The 15,765-nt window shown below is 37.6% G+C and overlaps 1 protein-coding gene across 1 annotated transcript in view; it reads right to left on the bottom strand.

The window, feature by feature from the left end:
• The window catches only part of LOC113109629 (A disintegrin and metalloproteinase with thrombospondin motifs 6-like), an 81,497-nt gene that overhangs the window by 21,652 nt on the left and 44,080 nt on the right, over positions 1-15,765 (bottom strand). Inside the window, exons 14-19 of the mRNA XM_026273310.1 lie at positions 13,008-13,071; positions 10,957-11,059; positions 9,607-9,740; positions 6,730-6,853; positions 2,616-2,696; positions 764-927 (exon numbers count right to left, since the gene is read on the bottom strand). Of these exons, the coding sequence (XP_026129095.1) occupies positions 764-927; positions 2,616-2,696; positions 6,730-6,853; positions 9,607-9,740; positions 10,957-11,059; positions 13,008-13,071 (670 nt within the window). The remainder of the gene's footprint in view (positions 1-763; positions 928-2,615; positions 2,697-6,729; positions 6,854-9,606; positions 9,741-10,956; positions 11,060-13,007; positions 13,072-15,765) is intronic.

The following is a 15,765-nucleotide window of genomic DNA, read 5'->3' as shown; positions in this document are numbered from 1 at the left end:
CACACCCTAAGGTCACAAAACGACTTTTGGTAATTCCTAGGATAGCAAAGTCCACTAAAAGAGGTGGAGCTTTTTCACATTTGGCTCCCAAACTCTGGAATAGCCTTCCTGATAATGTTCAGGGTTCAGACACACTCTATCGGTTTAAATCTAGATTAAAAACACATCTCTTTCGCCAAGCATTCGAATAATGTATCTCTTAAATTGTGACTGCAGTTGCATCTGATAAAATGTGCATTCTCATTCTTTAACTTGGGTTAAACTAATAAATTTTACTTTGTTGGAACAGCAGCTATGCTAATGATGCTTCTGTTTGTTTCTATGTTTTGCGCAACTAGGATTTACACAAGCTCCAGTCTGGATCCAGAACACCTGAGAAGAGATGATGCTGACCCCTCAGAGGACCTCAGATGATGCTAACCCTGAATCAACAAACAGAAACTAACAAATATTGCTACAAGTGTGATTGCGTCATATAATAATTGCTGTTAATAATATTCATCGTCTGGCTGACTACGTCTTGTATTAATTTTTCTGGAAAATCCTGTCATACGCGCACAAACTGACAGTCACCACTGATAAGCTTCTACTAAATATTGTAGAAAATTAATTTTATGTAAAGTTGCTTTATAATGATGATTGTATTGTAAAAAGCAATATACAAATAAACTTGAATTGAATTGAACATATCCAACACATACTTCTAAAACACCAGCACTAAAAACACTACTGTATCCTTCATAGTAAATAAAGTTCGACTCACCATAACCACCAACTTTTCAATGGTGGCCCCTAAAGCTTCAAGTGACTCAGGTTCATCAGTCGGCCTCTTGTAGTGGAAGGCTGTTCCTGCAATGTCAAATTTGCGGGGCCAGTCGATGGTCCAGGCTCCATTGATGTAATAGTCATCCTCCTCCGATTTCAAAGCTGTGACAAGCGAGAGCTCCAGTTAATAACCTGACACGAGCCTGATGCTGCCAAGCAGAGAGAGTGATGTCATCGCTGTCATTCATCAACATGATGAGCATCGTCTTACAGAGGAGCTCAGGCTTCCTGATGTCATGGGCAATTTTCACTCTCGCTTTCAGACGCTGTGCAGCTTGGAGATCTAGCTTACCAAGTTCAGGTGAAAGTCTTCTTTCGTTACCGATGCCGCAACTGCTCAGTTGTCAAAACAAAGATCTCATCTCAAAGCATAACACACCTCAAAATATTCACTCTTTTCTTGATTCAGATGGGGCCAAATTGTAAAAGAACAACCTAGATGTTTTTTACTCACTCCAGCTCAAAAAGACACCATTTATTTTTCTTAAACATACACAAAGTATTTTTCAAACAAAGAAATTAATGGTACTTTTAATAAATCTTTCAAATGGAAACACTAACATTGAAGATTAGGATGTTTTATTACACATTGGGCAGCTCCAAATAGCTAAATATTATCTTGGTACTAATATTTGGCTAAAGTTTAAAAAATGATAGCACACTATCATTTGTGAATTAAATAAAAAGAAAATAATGAGCATGAATTTCTTTTCCCCAGAGAACAATAAAGAAGACATTTGGCAGAATGTTTAAACTGATATTTTCCATGCATGAAAATAGTGACTAGCTCTAAACGGGACAAAAAAGCAATATAAAAACAGTATGATTTGTACATGTGTGAAAAGTCAAGTTTAAGTCAAATTTAATACTTAATATTCAAATTTTTAAACATAGTGTGTCAAGATGTGTCATAACAGGGTAAGATATCAATGATACCAAATGGCAATTGGTTCTCGCAAATCTTTTAATTAAAAGTGACATTACATGTTTTGATATGACTGCACAAGCATTCACCATACATGAAAGAGTTCTTCAAAACCTCTTCTTTGAACTGAAATAACTGAAAATAATGGAATTGTAAGCCCTCAAACTGATGACACGTTGGGCAAAACCAACCAAAGATAACAAGACAGTTGTTTTATTTCGAAATTAAAAGAACTGACTGATGTTAAACATCAAATGAACAAATTCTGCAAGCTTGCTTTCATTATTAGCCAAATATTTGTCAGACATTAAGGATCTCAAGGCCATTTCAAAAGATTCTCACTTTAAACAGGGCCATGTGTTTATATTTGACAAATGTGGCATGCATGTGAACGTCTGAAGGAGACAAAATGTGTTTTACAATTTTCTTAAAAACGTTGCTCCGCAAGCCCTTTGGCACTAACGTTGGCCACCGCTGTGCTAGAACATCAGACAACTTATCTTCCTTTCAAACGATGAGAAAAACCTCTGCATCAACATGATAGACAACAAAACCCAACAAGCTGTCATACACACTAGCTATATTTATGTTTGCACTCAAAACAACTTAATTGGACCCGCTTGTTTGATTGTTTTAATTAGTTACATGGCTGAGAACCATAAGATGGTTTTACTCAGCTTGCGGTTTGGAAAAGACAAAAGGCAAAATCATGACAATGAACAAATATAATACATGAGAGCGAGGATGGCTGTGAGACTGTGAGATTTACACCCACAACAAAGCCTAAAACAAACAATTTCACCACTTTTGTACCTAGTGTGGCTTCATGAACAAAGCTTCCAAGAAGATAAATACAAACACTCACCAATGTAGTTTTTTGACACGGCCACTTCCCTGATTTCAATATGAACCGATCCTTTTGGTATCTGGACAACCTCCATATAACCTACAAAATGCACAATTTGGTTTAGAAAATGAAGCAAAAGTTGAATTTCGCTCATATAACAGCACAATTTGTAGTTGTCTGTAAATGTACATAAATGTACATATTGTTTTAGCAGCATGTTTTTAGCATCACAAGTGCCAAAAAAACCACAATGCCAGGTCATGATGATTGCCTAATCAACTAGTCAGCCAAAGATAAGCATTTTGTTGTTATATTTGTAGTTTCACTTATATTAGCATGCTGTGCTTCCATTAGCATTAGCATTCTGTTAGAGTAAAGCACCTAAACTACAGCATGCACATTCAGTGTCTCATCTTACACTGTTTTTTGAGTATCTAACCACAAAACTTTGAATTTTTTTTATTTAATTTGTGCAAACTCTGTTATTCCAAAAAGAAAATCAAAAGTTTTGTTTGAAACTTTTTCATGCATTTTTACTTCCGAGAACATCTTAATTTGTAACCCATCTTTGTACCTTAATAATGACTAATTCTTATTAGTTGCATCTAGAGTTTCTTGCAAAATATTCAGACAAGGAGAATTTGAACAGAATCCCAGCATGTTCAAAGAAAATCTAACTAACTTAGCAACAGCAAATTCATTACAGGGAAAGGATCTACACCGTACCCTTAACTCCCCCTTAAAGTTTCAGATGATTTACCAGCTATACCTTAAAAGGAGAAAACAGTCTCTTACTACAGAGAGTACGTTTGGATGAGGCCCGACAATGTGTGCAATATTACAGGTTTTATTGATTCTCTCACTGGATGATGCAATTAATACTCATATATTGTGTTACCACTTCTATTTTGACAACTTGTTTCTTGACCCAAAAACAAAAGCTTTATCATTGGTTGTCTGATGAAAAAAAAACCCCACTGCATTTCCATGAAAAATGTCAAGCTTGGCCAAAGCACCCGTTGGCCCCTTGACAGGAGCCACTGCCAAAAGACAATGCGTTCCTCCACTCGCTTGTGCTGTGCTTTCTTCAAGTGGGATTTCTCTAGTGGAAAGCGATTAAAAACTTGTCGCGTTTGGCAAGTGTGCCGTGCACTCTCTGGAATGGGATTCTGAAGGGAGAGATTGGTCGTGGTGCTCCTCTTCTTTCATACAGCTCAGCAGTGGCTTGTGGATTTTGCCACATTGTATTTTAAATTTTTGAACAGCTTCAGAAATGTCAGAAATTCAATGCAATATGAACACTGACTGTAGGGACAGTTGCCCTAAACATACGCTCAACAGGACAGGACATCTTAAGACCCTGATATACTTAAGATAGGGGTTTTCTTGTTCTTCACTTAGGGCTAAAAAGACGTTTGCAATTTGGTAGGAATGCAGAATATTTGCTTTATAAGTACTAATAAACAGCCAATATGTTAAGAATAGGCATGCTAATAAGCAACTAGTAAACAGTGAGAATTGGTCCATATACTAAAGTGTTACTGGGAAAGTTACTTTTAAAAGTAATGCATAACATTATTAGCCTCCTTTCCACTGTCGGGCCAGTGCGAGCCAGGGCTTAAAACGGGCCGGGTGGGGCTAATAGTCTAACGCCAGTAGCACCGAAGCCAGAATAGCGCAGGGTTTCCACACTCGAGCCTGAAGCTCCGCTGCACTAAAAATCCTAAAATCCGCCCTTTACACGCCTCTCAGGAACAATCATCATTTCACCAACAAAGACGAGTTATCAGAAAACTAAGAAATAAATTACTGGAACTAGCGCGATCACACACAAACATGATAAAAGCTGCCGTTTGTTTGCATGCTTTGTTAAATATTCAAATTCCAAAGCATCAATATTTTACTATATAATAAGTGATACATTGATCATAATGAATTAATTTATCAGGACTCAAAATTAATCACACAGAAAAAGAATATATATATTTTATTTATTTATTTTTAACGCTTATGAAAATAGCCTGCTAATTCAGTCGAGTCTGTTTCTGTTTATTTGTAGCCACAGTAGCCTATACGTCACATTTGGAAGGAATGACAATATCTCTATTTTTACAAAAGCTCCCGAACAAAACCATTATTATATTTTTATTATAGGCTACGTGTAGCTAAACTCTCGAAACGAGACTTATGACAGTTAATATATCTTATTAAATAAATACACGATTGTGATAGAGAATAAGAAGCTGACGTCTGATTTCTCCAAGTGGTTGCACTTACCATGTTTACTATGGTAACGTTAACGTTAGCGTGCATAGTCTTTTACATCGCTTATAAATATTTCTGCCTTGTTTAGTGATTATAATCCACACCGGATCAAGTTATCTCAAACACTCGCTGCTGACTGAAAGTGAGTTCTGAGCTCAACTTATTTTTTAATACTGGTGTTAAAGCTGTTATCTTTCTGAAATGATCTGCAGCGCTGACGCTCTCCAGACGCGGAGAAACTCAGTCTTTGTTCATAACCACTCTTCTAGCCCCAAATGGCTCGCTTTGGCCCAAGGTTTTCGTTGGGCCAAAAAACCCTGCCCATTGGCCCCGAAGGAAGCCCAGACGAGGCACGATCAGGCACCAGAAGTGACGCGGCTATTGAATTACTTCACAAAAAGTAACTAAGTGCATTATTTCTTCTTTACAGAAAGTAACGAATTACGTCACCTGGGCTGGGCTCGCTTATTTGTTTTTAAATAATCCTGAAGTTATATTTTTGACAACTGTAAATGCCATTTCACTACAAAAGTGAAATTAATGAGCTTCAGGCCAAAGGAAGTGGCTCTATACTTAACTCCCAATATCTTTTACAAAAAAATGGAAGCCAGGGAAAATTTAGTCAAATTAAAAGTAATACGTTACTTCAATAGTTACTTGAAAAAAAAGTAATCTGATTACGTAACTTGTGTTACTAAGTCTGTTCTGTGCACTTTGTTCTCAATCACAAAATATACACACAACAAAAAAACACAGTGGTGAGAAACAGCAGTTAAGAAAGCATCTGATCTTTATGAAGTGGATGTTTGCACATTTCATTTATTTATACAGCACATTATACAATGCATTGCTTTTAAGCAGCATGACCATATGTGTTTTTTTTCCCAGACATGCCCAGGCCAGGATTTGTACATGACCTGAAATGTCCAGGGTTTTCAAATGTTTTCATGCTCACTGAAAACAGTCTGACTGATAGCATCCAGGCATTGTATATAATCGACCAAACATGGCATGCAAGAATGTTGGTTCTACAGATAATTGTCATACCTATGCAAATACATGTACATATAACGTCTGACGACAGTAGATGAACAATGTCAAAAACAAAGCTAAAAACCTGGCATTCCACGTCAAGGTGGATAACACCTACCTATTTCGTAATTTTCTGGAAAGTTAACTTTGGCAAGCTGTATCTAAGTACAGAAACAAACTCCAAACGAACTTCGGTTTGGCCTGATTTTGCTCAAATGACATCACACCATTTCATTCTTCGATTTCGCCTGAGGGGGCCTTCAGTAACTCTCCAGTTCATGGTTTAATGCGGCCTGTGATCAAACCTTCCAATGTTTGTTTTATAATACACCGAGACAAGACCAGAGGAACCAGATGAGTCCTCTGCACAATCTGACTTTGCTGCAGCCTGGAATTGAACTATTGGTTTCGTCTGGTCAGAGGAGAACTGGCCCCCCAACTGAGCCTGGTTTCTCCCAAGGTTTTTTCTCCATTCTGTCGCCTCTTTCTTAGTTGGGTTCACTTAATTACAAGCAATATCGTCGACTTGATTGCACTGATACTATTTAAACTATTTGAACTGAGCTGGCTGATGACATCACTGAATTTAATGTTGAACTGCCTTTAACTGAAAATGTAGTGTTTACTATTGTCATTTTGTATTATTGACACACTATTTTCCTACTTAATACTGCTTAAAAGTGCCATATAAATAAAGTGGACTTGACTTGACTCCAGTACTTACCTAGTAGGCTGTTTAACACATTCTCATGTCAATACATAATTGCTCATACAAAATGGTAAAATATTGAAAAAGTGTTATTGACGATGAGTGTACAATCAGTGACCTCCTGACCTCCTCTTGGAAGCGAATCGTTGAACAGTCCTTCGGTGACCTCACACGTGCTGCCGTCGCCTCCGCACACACGGCATCTGTCCTCTTTGGCATCCGAGCCGAGGATGTTATCACAGCCAACATGCTGGAAAGACACATAGGCAGGGTGTTTCAGTGCAGGGGAACACGGTCGAGGCGTTCTCAGACCGTGACTGTCTGATTCAAAGAAAAACATGTCATTCCCACACAGCTGTATTGAGTCAGAATATGACATGAAAAGATGAATGGTTCTGGTTTTGCTTCAGGACCGTGATTTTACACTGGACATCAACACAGCAACAACATTTTTTACAGCATTGCACAAAATTAAATAAAAATGTCCTTTAAATCAAACAGTGAAATTTGTTGATATGACAGGCTGATTATGAAAATTGACATTTTTGTATGTGCATAAACAATAGCAGAAGCATGAGTAACAGTATTTATATTTCTAGTGTTTTGTTTCTAAATGTCAATTGAATTTTGTTGGTTTTATGCTCTCGGCAGCCAATAATTCACCACACAAAACACATTGTGGTCGGCACAAACCATGTTTATTCATATTGTGTGAAATTTTCTTTCATCTTGCATGGTTTTGTTCATGAGGGCATGTCACGCAACCTGTCCATGTTGGCATTTGTCTAACTTGACTGGCTTCAAACTAATTACAGGTGAATTTGTGCCAAAATACCATTGAGCCTGACTGGACCCACAACCGCTGATGTATAAAAATGGCAATATTCACTAAATTAGTACCATACTGGTTTACCACCAATATTGTGGATATCTATATGTATTTTAATTATTAGTATCAGTTGATATGGAATAATTACTTGCGCATGCTTGATTTTAGTTAGCTTCATCCAATGCTTATTAAAAAAACTAAAACAAACACTGGTAATTTATCACTGTTAATGGCATTTTTTAGAAAATATCAATATGATTATGTTTGAACTATGCATTTTTAATTTGGTTTTTGAAGATTTTTCACATTTCACATTATAATGTTGTGATGAATTAAAGTGCATTAAGCACAAAATAAAATTTTCACTAGGGTGCATTGTATGAACTAAATTGAACATTGTTTTCTCCTTGCTCAGAAAACACAGGTGACCCATTTTTGGGTTTTGACTGACCAGCTGTGAATCACTGGACTAGACATAAGATTGATTACAGTTTTGGATATTCCCTCTGCAACCCCTGTGCATGCCTTTACTTGCATTATTATTAAACGGTAAGAAACTCATCCAAAACGCAATGAGAGGTTGTTGGGTGCAGCACAGATCGATTCCTTTGAGGTTAAAAGAACATTGTGTGCATTTCATCGCTCCAGATCAGATCAAAGAGGAAACCTCGGGGATCAATTAAAATAGTATCTTAAACCACATAAATCAAGGATGCGGACAACAATGTGCGAGACTAACAAATACCGAACTCTAGACAAAATCTTTTCTACACAGAGTTCAAAATCCATTTTCACACTAAAATAAACAAAGCGTAGCACTATTACATAAATTTGGTTTGTTATACAAATGGTATTGTAAGTGAATTAAATATCACTCTCCAGCGGCTCACCCGCCTTTTTAACTAACTTGGAAAACACAATTCGATTCCAAACTGTACTGTCCTGATAAGAGGTTCAGCCCCTTCAACACCAGCCTTTATTTAGGCTTCATTGTTCTGTGTTAGTGATTGGCTACATTGGAGACGTTAAAGTCTGATAAACAAAAGATAATGCAACATTTTAGACCCCAAGGGCCACATAGAAACAGAAATCTATGAAATATTGTAGAAACAAGCCACTCTGCACATTTTTACATTACATTTATGGATTTGGCAGATGCTTTTACACCAAATCACGTATCAGTTATCCACTGGGAATCAAACTTATGACATTGGTAGTGCTTGTGCTACCAAGAATGCTTATTTTTAGTTTCTAAAAAACAAGTAAATAAAATGTCATTCGACAACAATGTAGGCCACTACTCCTTGAAATATTTCTCTTGGCAACATCTATTTTTCAACATCTATTCTTGGCAACATCTATTAATAATTTAATGTTCTATCTCACATACTATCTTTTTAAGGCACCATAGGTCAATACAGTGAATTTTTTTGAACCGCATTTCCAGGCATAAAATGTTATAAATCAGGCAAAAGAAAAATCAACAAACTCCTTGAAAAACCCTTCAGAATAAAGATATGTTTGATGCTTGTAAGTGCTGCTGAAGTGGACCTTTCTGGCTCAGTACACGGGAAAATACTCACTTTAAGAAAATCACACAAATAATTTGATGATGCGCATAATACAATAAATGCAATTTTAGAGAATATTTTAGATGACTTCATTCCAAGTTATGGAAGCAAAAATCCCAAAACAGACCTGTGCATGATAAAACAATGTTGTTGTCTGTAGTGTCCTGCCTTAAATAGTAGCAGTCAGTGTATAGTGCACAGTGCGCTAGATAGTGTGTTGATAATAGTATGCAAAAGGAGGCCTGATAATATAATACTTGTAGCAGATCTTGCGTGCTTTACCCAACATTGCATGCTTTTGTCTCTATTCTTCTTTAAAAAAAAATCATTTGTTAAAAAAAAAGGGCAAACACACCACAAATGTTATTTTTCTGGTTTTAGGTAACGATATGCAAGAACTTTAGCTGGATGCTAATGCTAACATGCCAAACAGATGTAATCAAGATGTAATAAACATCTCAGAACTGCTGTCCCTCACTCGTGTCTTGAGTGAGTTGAATGCATATGGGAATTGGGATGTGGCTTTTGAGCACTATAAAATGGCATGGTACTTACTACAGTACATTGTCAGATTTTCTTCAGGCACTGCCGGTGTAGACTCACCTTACACTCTCCATTGATGCATATGTCCAGCGAGTCGGCCTGGCAGCGCGTGCCGTCAATGACGGCGGGAGAACGTTCGGTGTAAAAGTTGTAGCCCTCAGCCAGACAGTTCAACGCACACGGTTTCACTCCACCTGACAAACACAGTGAGTTTATCGTCAAACAACTGATGTCACTCTCTCGAACACCACTTGGACCTTTTATCAGTTTATTAATAGGTCCCAAGGTCCTCAAGAACTCCTTCACGGCCCAGCAGTGTCAAAAAGGCGGCCACGATTTATGTCTTGCGATAAACCGAAAATCTGTATGCAATAACCGAGTCAATCTCTCGCCTCACCAGTGCATTGATAAGTGATTCGCAGACTGCTTTTCTTGCAACTGTCTCGAGCCAGGGCTCTCAGACGGGGCCCACGGTTTTCTTTTATGCCTTTGTTGATATTAACAATCCAGTCAAAGCACTCGAGCACAAGAGAGGCATTACTCATAGTGGAATCTGAACGTTTTGCCTGACATCATTACTGCAAAGACACGGGGAGAGATTAACAGAGCTGCCAACAAAAATCATGGAGACATCCACAAAGGTTATCGCAGACTTTACAAGCGAAGTTCACCTCCAAAATGAGTTTTAAGAGCCAAACAATTGGTAATGATCATGCTTATTACAGGGCAGAGGGATAAGGAGATGATTGAGGCGACTGTGAACTTCCTGTCAGAATGTTTTGGAAATGCCTCTCGATCTCTTGCCGTTTTGCTTTGTTTATTGGGTTCGAATCAAATCAAATCAATCAAATCAATCAATCAATCAATCAATCAATCAATCAATCAATCAATCAATCAAACCAATCAAAACAATCAATCAATCAAACAAACCAATCAAAACAATCAATCAATCAATCAAATAAATCAATCAATCAATCAATCAATCAAATCAATGCATACATACATATGTAAAGTAAGTACAAAATAACACCCCAATAACTACGTGTATGTGCCACAGATGAAAGTCATACAGGTTTGGATTGACCTGACAGTGAGTAAACGATGGCAGAATTGGACTATTGCATTACATCGACAGGTCTAATTGTCAGACTTTAATATACAGATCTGATCTCTCTGAGAAACTGTGTACATACACACACACTCACACAGACTAGCGATACACGGTGTTCTAGCTGGAATCCGAAGAATTTTCAGCCCATCAAAGAGACTTCCACAGAGTTGGTGTTAGCAGGATACACAAAGCAAGCCAGTATGTACACTGTCACTGAAGCCCAGACTTTGGGAAGGCTGTGGGAGAGAGCGGCTCCCTCTGTAGCCCATCGCTCTCTGGGTGCTGGGCTGGGAACCTACCTCCAGTGTACGGCTTCCAGTTGTAGTACTTCCCACGGAAAGACATGTTGTCAAAATCGGCACACTGCTTCTCCCTAAAGTCACGTGATCCTGCTGGACAAGCCTGCGATCAAACAAGAAAATAACTGGCAGTGAATGAACCGTTGAAGCCTTTCAGATAGTGCTCTCATTTCTATTACATCGACTTATAGAGTACTTATAATACTTTCATTTGATCCTACACTGAACGATATGGAATAGTGTTACAGATTCCCATCCGTCAGATGAAACATTGTGGTTCCAAAGAACCTTTCAGTGAACAGTTCGTTTGAAGAACCTTTTGCAGAATTTAAAGATTCCACGGATGTTAAAGGTTCTTCATGGAACCACAGATGCCGATTAGGAGTCTTTATTTTTAAGAGTTTAGGTAATGTAGGGGATGTTTTCTGAGGTTGCCAGTCTTATTTGGGCACTAGAGTCAGACATATTATATTTAATTTTGGCTAAAAACTCTGATGGTCTCATTTCACCACATGATCTTTTTCTCCATTGGTTGACATAATACTCTCTGGCAAACTCCAGACACGGTTGCACAAGGTTCATTTTAAGTAATGGTTATTTTTGTACCACAATCCCACACAGGTCGATGTTGTGCAGAGCTCTTGATATGGTTGACCGGTGCACCTCTACTCCATTCTCAACTTGGTTTTAATGAACGATATTTTCATGGCAGTTTCAGAAACGTTGATGTTGTTTACTCTGTGTGATAACAGAAACCAAGTGTGCTCACTGAGGCATTCAAACATTTGGATACGGCTTACACTCGCATAACAACTTTTTACATACACATATAGTACTCGATTTAAAAAAGTCATAAATGTCTACAAATAAAAATATATATCTGATTAAACAAAAAGGTTAAATCTGTAAAAACTTGTACAAATATATATCTAAATCTATATTTAGATTTTAAGAAGTCAAAGAAGAAAAAACTACTAGGAAATGGGTATTAAAAGTAAAATATTAATTTAAAAAAATAAAATAAAAACATACTTTTGATGGAATTGACTCATTTGTGAACACATATGATCACATTTGCCTCTTGTGATAAAAATAATAAAAAAAAAACCTGGATGATGTTAAACATGATGTGCATTGTGTAATGAACTTTCAATGTTATTTAAACATTATTGCCCTAAATCCAATTAAACTTTAATATGCGACTCGACTTGGCCCCTTTCCATGGCAGCATTGTTATTAACCCTAGTCACCATGTAAACTGGAGGATCATGGAGTCAGCAGTGAGCGAAGGGGTGCGGATTAGCTCATTGTTTTGAGAAGTAAAACAAATGATAGCAGACCTTTGCTTGGTACTGAACAATGGCCGTGGCTGGAACCAGAGCCACAGGGGGGCCATATCCTCAATGACTTAATAATTTCAAAGCCACAGCCATAATAAATCCAGACGCTGGAATGCCCCACATAAACACGCCAGAGAGTGGTCCTCAACCCTTGGTTGTCCCCTTCAAAAGCTCAGTTTGGATTCCAGGAGGTCAAAGAACTAATTACATTATATCTGTGATGGGGTCGTTGTTTAATAAGCACTGAACTAGCGCTGGGCTGCTGTCGAAAGCCCTCAGAATCTGATCGGATGTCACCAATAGAGCATATCCACAACACATTTGTGTTGGACAACGCACGTTCATTTTCAGTGCTTGGGGGTGCTGTTTGTTCTCCAAAGTACACATTCGCTGCTTGTGCTTGACTGTTATTTTTAAGATTTGTGGTAGAAAGGCTGCCTGACGAGCTCAATTTTCACCTTAAAGACCCCATAAAAATCCTGTGCTGGTGTATTTCCTTTGAAACAGGACGCCATGCGACACTAAAGACTGGGGTAAATTCCATTTTTAAATAAATGTAAACGAACTGTTGTATAGAAATATACACTGTATAGAAAAAACAGTTATTTTAAAGTGTATTTACATAAACGATTCTTGGTGCTTTGAAAAGTTAAACAATAAATCGAAATAATGCTGCTGACAGACAAAGGAAAACGAAGAGCTGTGACTCACGTCAGTGTTACACGATCTGTAGCGCTTCCTCTCTCCGAGGCAGTACTTCCCTCCGCCGGTCGGCCTGAAAGAGGAGGAATAAAAAGGCTCATGAGGTACCATCATGAGAGAGAGGGAATCGAGGTAAAAATGCATCAACACGCCATTCCAGTCAACACCGGACAGCATCTGTACTGCATTTGCTTTAGCAGAGCAGGGCAAATGGTCCAGTAAGCTCAACCTCGACACGCAAACACATACTTCCAAGTCGTCTGTAGAAGTTTAGTGTTCAAAAGATCAGATCGGGTCATCAGATCACACAAATGCAGCCATCTTTCAGATCTGCGTTGACTTTGCTCTTCTGTTCTGATCTCTGATCAGTTTAAAGCTAATGTGTGTAAAAAAAAACATTTTCCCAACACTGTCTGAACCAATGACGTAAGATGGGGGCGGGGCTATCTGAAATATATGAACGCTTAATTTTCACCCTTCTGAATTTTTCACTTGCAATTCTGGGATTATGTCTCACAATTCTGTCTTTTTTTTCAAGTAATTCTGAGAAAAAAGTCAGAAAGGCGAGACAAACTCAATGCAATGAGATTGCAAATATGAGTTAACGTCACAATTTCTATAACAATTCTAAAAAAGTTCAATAATAAAAAAAAGTGTGAGATAAAAAGTCGCAATTACCTTTCTTTTTTTCTTTTTGAGTATTTTGTTCGACAAGTGAAAAATCAAAAGGCAGGGTCGATAGAAGTTTTTGGTAAACTGTTTGTAAACAATAATTCAATAAATGGTGCTAATTTGGCACTGTAATTTAATTGGATTATTAATTACAGAATTGCAGTTATAATTAATTGCCATATGGAATTTTTCAAGCATGTTTTTCTACCCCTAGGTCAGTCAAGTCACATGAAATTTGGTATTATGCATCATCTAGAGACTCATGTTACAAACATTTATCAAAATAATTTTGATTTGTCAAATTATTTGAAACATGTGAGTAAATACATTCTTGTATATTGTAGTACAACGTCTGTAGCAACCCCTCTTTCTCACAGACACATCCACACACACTTTATTCCAGTTTTACGTATAATCTTCCGAAATTCTTTCAAGATAGCAGTCATTAACTCCTCCATGGGGCTCATGTGATTTGCATTTAGTCAATAGCATGCTAAAACAAGGTGCTATTACAGGTCCTATTACATTTATGCACTTAAATGCATGCTCTCATGAATTACTTTTTCTTGAGCTTGGCATCACTGCTCGCAGCTATATTTATGTTTTCAATTCCGCTTTATGCCTGTCACCTTTAAATATACGCAATCCAGATGCTATCATTTAAGAAGCAAAACATCTCTGCATTGTAGAATCACTAAAAGTTTCTTTCAGCTAAAATCAAAGATATAAAAGTAATGTGTAATTTCAGCCTTATGTGGAGTTCCATTGTTAAAGAGCAAGATGCCCCTCAGGCCAGTGATTTCCAATTGTATAAACAATAATCCCCAAAATTAATAACCGAGCCCCTAATAAGCCCCTTGAGTATCCACATGTTCTATCAAGGTTGACTTCAGTCCCATAAATGGACATTCAGAAAACTCCTCAAGCCACAAGCAAATATGAAAAGCAGTTTCCCTTTGTGTTTGTTTGACAGAGAGCTCCAGATCTCCAGGTCTGTTCAGGTTGTTATGACCAGCAGGTCAGCGTGCACGTTTTCTCATTGTCTTATAAAAACTTGATGCATGCATCCAGCTCTCTCTCAGTGAACGGCTGAGCAGGTTATTTTGACCCAGGAGGGCAGTGTAATGAGGTTTGCCAAAGCTTAGGTGATTCTGGGAGAGCTGCTGGTTGTGCTGTTTTCTCAGGGCCCGCTCTTAATGAATGCTTTCCAGGGCAGCTTGGCTTGAAGTGCTTGGGTTTCCTTTCTCTCTGGTAGCCAGGTTTTAAGGGCCGATCATCTTACACAGGTGTTACATATTACACCGGCCACACTCCTGCCACTGTCTGCAGCGAGAGCGTGAGGATAGACATTTCTGCAACCACCGGGAATGAAACCTAAACTACATCTACATCCAAACCTATTTTGAGGTCCTGAGGCTATCTATGAAATCTTTGGAGAAACTGGCAAGATCAATAAATATCTATTATGTTGGCATGACAAACTGGAGTTTGGGTTGTGATATTGAATGGATAGTGCACCCAAAAATGACACTTCTGTCATCATTTACTCACCCTTGTGTTGTTCCAAACTTGTATGAGTTTCTTTCTTCTGTCGAACACAAAAGAAGATATTTTGAAGAATGTTGGAAATGAAGCTGATAGCTTGACTGCCACAGTATGGATCAAAATACCATGGAAATCAAAGGCTACCAGCAACTTCTTCTGTGTTTAACAGATGAAAGTAACTAATACTGTTTTGGAACAACATGAGGGTGAGTAAATGATAACAATTTTCATTTTTGGGTATCCACTGTACAACCATAGAAACATTTTTAATACAGTGCCTGGAGTTCCTAAGCATTTGTTTTCTCATCATCTCAACATTTAATATTTAAGCTCGAATATTACAAATATTTTTTTATGCAGTGCCTGTGCATGCTATGTTTTTTTACTGCAGTTAAAATACAGTTAAAAGTTTGGAATAAGTACTTTTTTTTTTTTTTTTTAAAGAAGTCTCTTATGTTCACCAAGGCTAATATCTTCCAACACTTTTACAATTTGAAATAACTGTTTTGTATTTTAATATATATTTTTTTTAATATAATTTATTTCTGTG

The sequence above is a fragment of the Carassius auratus genome, chromosome 10 (assembly GCF_003368295.1).
Source record: "Carassius auratus strain Wakin chromosome 10, ASM336829v1, whole genome shotgun sequence".
NCBI lineage: Eukaryota > Metazoa > Chordata > Actinopteri > Cypriniformes > Cyprinidae > Carassius > Carassius auratus.
This window is presented reverse-complemented; position numbering and strand designations above follow the sequence as displayed.